Source organism: Prorops nasuta, unplaced genomic scaffold (assembly GCF_024137725.1).
Source record: "Prorops nasuta isolate Cenicafe-Biocafe unplaced genomic scaffold, Cenicafe_Pnas_1.2 PNAS00003, whole genome shotgun sequence".
NCBI classification, from domain to species: Eukaryota; Metazoa; Arthropoda; class Insecta; order Hymenoptera; family Bethylidae; genus Prorops; species Prorops nasuta.
Window position 1 is genome coordinate 9554951 of NW_027116800.1, and position 9892 is coordinate 9564842.

General features: G+C 38.0%; 1 protein-coding gene across 1 annotated transcript; it reads right to left on the reverse strand.

Moving 5' to 3' along the window:
* Positions 1-8869: 8869 nt before the first annotated feature.
* Positions 8870-9576, reverse strand: LOC136785919 (uncharacterized). Its single transcript, XM_066747295.1, has 2 exons — positions 9373-9576; positions 8870-9223 (listed from the first exon to the last, which is right to left on the reverse strand). Exons 1-2 carry the CDS (start codon positions 9475-9477, stop codon positions 8957-8959), a joined length of 372 nt encoding a protein of 123 aa, XP_066603392.1. The 5' UTR covers positions 9478-9576; the 3' UTR covers positions 8870-8956.
* Positions 9577-9892: the final 316 nt, after the last annotated feature.

Genomic DNA, 9892 nt, shown 5'->3' on the forward strand with positions numbered 1-9892 from the left:
TAGCCTTATAGCAAACCACCCGCGCTTTCTGTTTTTCGAGAAGACAAAATTTTAAAAGAAAAACAATCTCAAGTCCCAACAGCCTGGGTGGTCACTGGAGGCTTTCAAATAAACCTACATCATAACACTGAACAGTTTGCCACAGTTTATTGCTACCTTACCTTACCTTACGAAGGTTAAGAAGTGCTAATATCGTGGGATCTGAAAAATTACCTACTGATACGTGTCGAGGATGAGGTCTATCCTCTTAGAACACTTTAAAATCCACTCTTTTGTCCATCATAAAAACTAAAAGGAACGAAAATAGTTGTAGTACCTTACAGAATCTACTTCCCTTACCTACGAGAAAAGGGTACCCAAATTTTTATGCTTAACAGATGTGAGACATTGTCATTAAAATCAACAATTGACCTATACTGTATAGAAGTAACATTTCAAAAAACATTCGACACTGATATAATTACACACACTATACCAATAATAGAAACATCTTATTATATATATAGTAATAGAAAAGAAACAATGAGGTAAGATCTATGGACAGACATATGAAAAATAATTTCCCATTAGCAATAAATTATTTTTGGAGAAATGAATCGCGGAAGAAGAATTCACAAGGAGGATGGAAGAAAGGGCGATGGCGACACTTCAATGGTGGCGTGTGTATTATGGCGTATTAGTTAAAGGCGTGGGGCAGGAGGTGGAGGAATGGGAGAGCTTATAACGTAGGTAAATGATCGTTTGTCCTCCCACCTCTTGATTGTCGTCGGAAGTTGCATCCTCCGTTGCGCGTTAAGGCGAGACGAGGTCGGAGGTGGCTGCCCTCGTCTCTTGAGTAATTGGAACACAACCTCTGTCAACCCCCACTGACCCTAAATGGTCAGCGGAAACGATTGCGAGGAAGCTCCACGGCTGCGTTTCTTTGCCAACCGACGACTATTACCACCACCACCTTGCACGCAGGCGATGCAGATGCTCGCATGAAATACGTAGCAGACGCATGCACACTCGGTGGCTCCCGTTCGCGCTTTATTGTCCTCCCACGAAGATTTATGCTAATCCGATTCGACCGCACCACGCCGTTCCTTCCAAGAGCATGTCGGATATTTAAAGGAGTATCCCGGCCAGGATATTGCGAATAATTTGTCCATCCTCCTCCTTCAACCCAGCCTCTATTTCCACTTTCACTATACGTTAATGCGAATTTAGATTCGAGATCCTATATAGCTCATCCTACCATACACATATTGCTCGAATCAGTCAAATGGCCGTGTAAACAATTTATTGTTTGATTTATTTTTGTATAGCCTATTTTTTACGTGCAAATATAGAGGAAGGTGGCCTAAGGTGGATCAAGTTGACGGATCAAGAAAACTGTGACTTTAATTGATAATGAAACATTCATGATACAATTAATTAGGGTAATTATCCAACTTATATAAAGTAACAAAACTTGCATCTTAATGTTATGCGATAAATAATAAAATATTTTTGACCCGTTTCGCCCCATAGACAAGTCTAAAGCGGGTCAGACTTTTAGATAAAGTGGATCAATGCTATATATAATAAACTCTAAAATTCATTTAGACTGTACAAATGTCATCAACGACAGAAAAAGAAACATGAATAAGAAATCTGACAATTTGATCGTATTTTATAGCTTTTCTAATACATTTTACAATAACTACTAGCATTTAACATCAATTATATTAATGAATGAAGTTTCTAAATTAAACCTCATTCTTGACAAAAAATAAATAAGATTCCACTACCGGTGTTACTAGTACAATCCCTGTTATTTTTTATTTTTATATATTCCTTAATTTACATCATCTTCGAAATTTTTATCAGCGTTAGCAAAAATAACTTAATTGATTGTGTGTGTTGAAACTTTGATATAATCCGTCTTCCCTAATGAAATGCCAATAATTTAAACTCTAATATACATTGGACTAAGATAGCTAAATGAAAATACATATTGACAAAAGTTGTTAAAATAACAGTATATATAAGAACAATGAATCGGTTTAGACGGGGTACCCGCTTAGGGCGCATCTCCTATTACTAATAATGATTAGACAAGAGTATACGATGTTTTCAGTGAGAATTTTTAATTTTTGTTTGCTGCTCGATTAATTAATTTTTGACGCCTCTCGTCGATTCTGCAATTAAGAGATCGGTAACGTAAAGCTATGCACGATGTGGATTACTTACAAGCTAGAGAAGGTGGTAATCGCGCCGAGTATATAGTCGCGAAGTGAAAACTTACGAGCTAGTTCTCGCCTTATCGCCGTTACTCGACGCCCGCGCACCACAGATACGATCGCCGCCGATACCGATCGACCTGCTGTACACGCAGTACAGTACGCCTGCGTATCGCCACGACCCAAGTCCGCTGTTTTCAACCCAACGAGAACCTACCAGCCCCCATAAGACACGTGTCGAACCACTCCTGAATTGCAAATAACCACCAACTCGACCTACAATTAATTCGCGGAATCGAATGTCTCGTAATTGGTTCAATACATGGATTGTGTAGAGTTGATTTCCGGTTGAATTGATATCGAACTTTTAAACCTTTTTCTACAATTTTACAAATAGCTAAGATTCAAAAAATTAAATAATTACATAAATTTCCTGTCAAAATTATTAGTTACAGAATATCGATAAAAATAGTAAAGTATAGATCATCTTGCAAGTTCCTGTTTATCTAAGCGACAAACATGGATGTTAATTACGCGATTCACTAAATTTCTCCGATTACTATATAAATATTACCAGAGTAAAAATTGATAAATATTTCACAAGCGACTCTCTGTAAATTGATATTCGAGCTAAGACTAAAAAATAGTATCGAGGAAACGAGTAATAAAATTGATCACGAAAACAATTAAGGGAAACTTATATCATTGAAGTTTCTGCATTCCCGTGCAATGCTCATCGATCTACTCCCACGTGGCACAATTCAGTACAGCATATTTACGCAAGTACTGCGAATGATAAACCCACCAGTTTGATTTTTCAGTGAAACTGAGGCAGACCCCCGGCATTCAGCAATCCGGCTTTAAAGAGCTCTCGGGTTATATTGCCGCAAATCTCGTTAGTTATTTCCTCCGGCTCGTCTCGTAAAGTAAGGTTTTCAAGCACACAGAGCGGCCTTTAGCCGCGCGTACCTAAGCGAATTCTAAATACGATAGCGCGCATTCCCATAAATTACAAGAGTCCGCTGGCGTCGGAAAAGATTCGAGTTCCGGGCAACATTGAATAAGGTCAGATATAGTTGGGGGGTTTACGAGTGGTCGCGGTCATCAAAAATACCATTGGACTGGTTAATGACAGCTAGTCGCGAGCTGAGAATGATTATCGAGCGAGCGAAGGTGTGCTGTTCAGGCGTATTGAATAGGGGTAGTCAGAAGTGGAAGAAAAGGGCAGCACACGGTGTATGCTATAGACTATAGCAAAGAGCGGGCGCACTTATTACGTCAGCCGCGCAATACAGAGAAATGCAGGCTGCGCATATGCGTGTGGTACTGCGGCAGAAGCAGTTACACTGATTGCCGTGTTTTCAAACTCGAAAGAACTCCTCCCGGTCCCGTCCGTGGGAACCCCGCGAGAAACGCAGACACTGCGGGCCACATACGTACGTTCGAGAGCTAGTGTGGTCAGTCGCTGCCAGAGAGTGCTGGGGAAAGAGAGGAGGGAGTGAGAGATCTTAAGTACAAAGACCAATGGAGTGAGACAGGAAGAAAACGGGCAGCTCATCACTCGTGCATTAACTCGCTGCCTTCCAGTTCCAGCACCGCTTCCCCCCCCCCCCCCCCCCCAGTTGCCCAACGCCCCACGGCAGATTCGATCTCTGATGAAACTTTACGATCATCTAGCACCACTAAATTCCACCGAATCGATCATTCTCCATCTTCAAACGCCAACCTTCTTCTTTAACCGCGTGGATCACGCCAAATCAGAGCTCGTCGACGTGCACGATCATGCTGCTAAAGTTTCCTTCCAGATAACTTCAGACCTAATATGGTATAATAAATCTCGCGAAATTCTTTATTGGTATACCTCGAAGAATTTTTTCAATCTACACAATTAACAAGTCTAATAAGTAAGCTAGGTTAGGTGTATAGTAATTAGTCTCTTGGACACATTTTTACTCTCTTTGTGTGCTTATTTGCTTCTGCAATATTCATGAACGTGGCTAATCCTTTCTGAAATCTTCGTCGCTCGGTGACCTTGTTGGTACTTGAATCCCTTGAATTTTATCCTCCGAAGCACTGGTTCCATGAATACTTTATATGCTACTTGGGAAAATTCGGTACTATACCGGAAAGCTAAAATGGGAATAATAATAAGACGCGAAGGAAAAACAAAAGGCTTGGTATACTTGTGAGGCTGTGAGGCGTGACCAATCGGAAGTTGAAGCCCGCGCACACGTGAAAGGAACTCAGTTCAGGTAGATCATGGATAAGGGAAGGAAGCAAACGTTGACGCATTTATGCATGAGCATCGACCATCAAACTGGATATATCTCGCTGTAGATCGGTGCAGATACACTTGGTGTTTGCAGCAACTCTGGCGTTACCCTTTTGAACGGTCCTCACCTTTTTATCTCTCAACTCTATTGTCTCGAATCTTCGCCAAAAAGCGTACGCGCGTACGTCAGCATAATTTTTCAATTTGCTCGACCCACCTCGAGATTATATCGGTACGGTGGTCGAAATCGCTGGGGTTGCTCATGGCTCTCTCCCCGAAGAAGAAGAGAAAAAGTGAGGGGAAGGAGGGAGGATCGTGTGGTGAGAGGTCAGTTCCTGAGAGGATGATCTTTCGCACAGGGGGACAAGAACCCAAGCTGCCCCCCGACTATAACTTTTCCAGACTCGAGATCTTCGGAATCCTAAAATCGCACACCCGTCCACCCTCACCTCTCTCCCCCATGCTGCAACCCCAATCGTCTACCTTCTCACGTTTTCCCGTCGAGGCATATTTTACTCTCGAACGCTCGTTGAAACCGTTAGGAAATCCGTAACGACGATAAATGCTTGAACACATTTACCTTATCAGTCTTGCATTATACTTATAATCCATCGCGTTAAATCTTTATTTCAATTACTGTCCTATAATTTAAGCGTTTGAATAATTGCTTTAATATAGCTACATAATTCACGTATGTAAATCCTTTCTTCTTATATTACTCTGCTGGTTCGTATATTTAACTTGTCACTTGTATTTACTGTAATTTGAAAATTTACATCTCTAAATCATTTGGTTGAAATAAAACGAAATACAATCTTTATTCGAGTAGCTTATGGACAATCCTATCGTAGCTATATATACTATATACGTATAGCTGGTGAAAGAAACCGTACATCCAATAAGCACGGGCGATAGCAGTTGTACACTTTCACACACCTACATATATCTAATTATAAGCACAGCTTCAAAAGTGCACTAGGAAAGACAAGAAGAAAATCAATGGTATGAAGCTTGCACGTGTGACCCTGAAGGCCGAAGAGGTCAGGAGTCCTTACGAGTTGAACGTCGAACCATAAGTTTTTCTGCCCGAACCATATCGGTTTCCCGGAGGCCCGTGCGATACCGCAAGATTCCCCCGCAAGTACTGATTCTCCTTCCCACGCTTTGTTCTTCTTGTACAGTTTATGCCCTCCTGGAGTGACCTTGCTGGTGGACAAATTGTTCGCACTATCCTCGCATCTTTCCTTTGTCCGCATAAATGCATACAATGAACAAACAGAAAAAGCAGTACGGTTTATCGCAAAAAACACTTCGACTCCCGATCATTTCTGCCAATATCGATGATAGTGCGACATTTGATCCATAAGGAAGTTGCATTTTGAGAGTCGAATTTCCGAGAAGAAATTCATTACAAAAGTATATCTTATTATCAGTTTGACTTATTAGATCTTAATTAATCGAGATGGTCAACGAGTGAAAGTGAGTGAATGATTTATGGATAATGCGATACAGCAAATTGATTATAAAATAAGGATGACGATGATTAAGATTATGGTATATAGAAGTGAGAAGGGACGATTTTGCAAGAGATCTCGCGTCTCCCGGAATTGAGAACCATCGCGGTGTGTCTGCGACCCATGACCCTTCGCCCACACGAGGACGCCATGGGCTGCAAGGTGATGGAGCGGAGGCCAGGGGCCAGTGAGAGGGCGACTCCGGGTCTCGTGGTGGAGATGGCAAAGGAGCAAGAGGAGCAAGGGAGGTGGGGTCCCGGTCACCGAGCCCAAGTGGCCTAGCTGATCGCGCACGCCACTTGGCGCAACCTGCAAACCCGTACCAGCGGCAAAAATACTCCCTCGCACAAATCCTCTTTCTACCCCCCTTATATACCTGCCTTCCACTTTCTCACCTTTTCTCCCTATCTTCTTCTCTTTCCTATCTCTTCGTATGCTCAGTTTTATCCTCCTCTTCATTTTAAATATCGCAAACAGTTTTCATTGCGATATCCTTACTATAAGCCCACCCTTTCCCTCTCCCCAGTAAAAAAATAACACATTTTTCGAATTAAAAAACTTTCAAACTTTTTAATATAATTTTTATGATAATTCCTGAGCTATTGCATAAAATTTCCAAATGTAAATTTTCTTAGGATCACTGGCGTCCAACGATCGAAACAGTCACGTTTAATCAGTTATACACGGTGAGTATTACTCTCAGCATGCTTTGTAGGTTTATTCGACGTATTAAGTTATCAATAGTCGGGTTAATCAACTTATTTAATTTGTATCTTTGTATCCTCTCCAGCTGGTACTTGTAACCCTTAAACATAACAAGAATTAATTAAAGGAATGAATTAGTTGCCTTATAAAAACATTTCCACCTTGCTAAGTAAGTGGTTTTGCGACTCCATCGTACAAGTGAACCTTAAATTATACATAATATCAAATCAACGAGCATGAAGATTTTTAAATCGTGCGTGAAATTAAGGTATACAATTTATTTGAAAATATATACGTTAGGTTTCGGGTTGCTTCTGCGTACGTAAAAACTCTCGTTTAAATATTTTTTATTAAGATAATTATCAATATGCAATTGTAAAATATATTATGTACATAAAATGTTAGAAATTAATAAAATGTATATGATTATTTAATAAAGAAACCTTAACGCGGGCTGTTGTCACGGTTTTAAAGGTTTAGCATAGTGGAAACAATGAATTTTCTTAGCTATGTAGACTGTTAGCATAGGATGTGAAATTATTTCCCGGTATCAACGTTTTCATAAAAATGATATTTGCGTAAGTATATTATTGTCAATACTTAATTTCATATAAATAATTACTCATTTTTCTGAATAGGCTTTAACACCGATTCGGTACCTGAATGTACTAATGCATCAGTATATACTGCAATCCAGCACTCATTCCATACATTAGTAGAGTACCGATTGAAAATAGACAGGCGTACAGAGTTGCGACCCAGTATTATTCTGAAGGTTGAAACATCACTGTCAGCCCGAGACTGTTATCAAGTTTTACCGTTATGACGGAATGATAAGAAATGTTTTTAATAAAATATCACATAAATATATTCAATGAAAATTGCTTGTATTTTTAGCTACTTATGTGATATTTACCTGAACACTTATAAACAGACCTTTCTTATTTATTAACGCGTCATCTATATCTTCAATTATCGAATACAAAGATATTGAAGATGAATCGAGAAAATGGGGGGAATTTAGGGGTAAGTGGCTACGCGCAGTTATTTTTCGGAAAAAACCTCTTATTTTAGAATTTATTTAAAACAATTTCTGCATGCTTTAAAGAAATCCAAGTAAACTATATAATGCAGTAATAGTTAGTAGGTACATATAAATTTAATTTAACAAAGAACAAAAATAATGTTTGTGACTTCAGCATGCGACGTCCTGGATAGCCTTTTAAAAAACGATGTTAGCGGTGAGTAGGATTTCTTAGTACTGGATCACCTACGGACAAAAATCGCGATATATTTCGAAAGTAGGATAGTTTGTCTCGGCCTTAATCGAAGGATATTCAAAAATAATAAACAAAAACAAAATGCCGACATTTTAAAAATGAAAATAGATTTTTGATGAAAAAAATATTAGTATTTTTAGCTGAGAAAAAGAAGTATTCAAGATAATAAAAAATCGTTAGATCAAAGTCAAGATTTTTATCTTAAAAAAAAAGTGTGTGAAGTTTGAAAGTTATATGTTGAACTGTTTTGTAGTAATCTTGCTTACCGTTTTGAAAAATCATGTTTTGAGATAATCGCGTTCAAAGTTATAAGTTATATAATGGATAGAAGATGTTACCGCACTGTACATTTTAAACCAGTAAATCGTCAAATTTGAATAAAAAAGCATATAAAAGTTTGGTCAAATATTCCTAAGGGTTAATACTTGTTGGAAATGTAAAAATTGAAAAATCGATTTTTTCAAATTTACTGACTGCACGTAACCCCTTAATGGCAATCTCTTATCACAGTTAGAGATCTTTAAGAGTACTTGTATTTTCTACCCCATAACTATATATATATATATATATATATTTTCTTATCTAATTTATTTCATTTACCACTTCCTTCTCCTCAACCGATACCTTTACTGTTTTGCTGAGTCATTATTATTTATCAACGATAAAATAAAGATGAAACATTATTTTTTAGACGCTGAGTCTTTTAGGATTTAAATGTATATGTGAATGTATGGAAATATAATAAAAAATAGTACGATTGAACGAAATAGGTTTCCTTCGCTAAAATCTGCTTGACCTATGAAGTGGAATATTGGGAAGCAATCGGAGGTCGACGAAGTAGGTATTAGTTTATAGTTTATAATTTTTGAGCTAGCGAATGAATTAAAGAGGATCTACAGATAATTTGTTTTACTCAGTTAATTTGTTTTACACATTTAAAAGATATATATATATTTCTAAATACTAAATATTTTAATCAATCTATTCGGTAGTCGCTTCCGTACTGTTGTTGTTATTGTCGTCGTTAGAACTTCCCCCTGACAGCGCCCGTTCTGCCAACTGGGCTCCTACTTCTTCAGCGGCTCCTTCGACACCAGCCTGTACGATATCCTTAGCGCGGTCTTTCCATGTTGTTTTATCATTATCTTTGGAATCTGATTTAGATCCTGAATCAGTCTGTGGTTTGGAACCTGTATTAGTGTCACGACTTCCGACTGGAGCATTGCTTTTATGTCCTCCTTCACGTACCTAACCAAACATTCAATTTAATAATAAATTAATATTTTTGCAGTAATCCTACTTTATCATTTTTAAAATCTTCTATTCTCTTTTTCTTTTCTTAAAAAAAAACAATAGTTTAATGGGATATTCCAGAGTTTTCTAAAAATATGTCTTACGTCGCTCTTATGCCTCCTCTTAGTTTTTTTTCCAGGGTCTGCATTTGCAAGAGTAGCAATCACAACGAGTACACTGAAAATTATTATGATTGTTGTCAACTTCATTTCTGCTACTTTTTTTCTTTTCTTTTTTCAAACAATAGCTTTAAAGCTCTATTCCTTAGTCTCGGGAAGATCCAGTTGGTAGAGTATAGCTAGTACGAGTCTTATAGTGTTATTTATATATAATTGTTACCACCTTATTAATAGTTCTCACTAACCATAAATTTGCCTATTACGTCAATCATGATTTGGTATCTATAATAACGCTTTTATCAAAAACGCTGCAGCTTGCTACTAAATATTACACACTCATACATATAATACACATACGACCAAGTTTAGCAGCAACTTAACGAACACTAAATACAAATGCAATAAAAAAAATTCTGATATGGTTATCGCAATAAAGTTCAATGCTATTCTAGGGGGAATTATCTTTTAGTAGTAAAAATAAAAAAAAACAGTTTTTCAAAAATGA

Bases quoted from the DNA above. Each gene is read 5' to 3' on its own strand.
- LOC136785919 (XM_066747295.1), bottom strand. From the start codon at position 9,477: ATGAAGTTGACAACAATCATAATAATTTTCAGTGTACTCGTTGTGATT. The intron at 9,224-9,372 runs GTAAGACATATT...ATGTTTGGTTAG, and splicing joins AGAGGAGGCATAAGAGCGAC to GTACGTGAAGGAGGACATAA.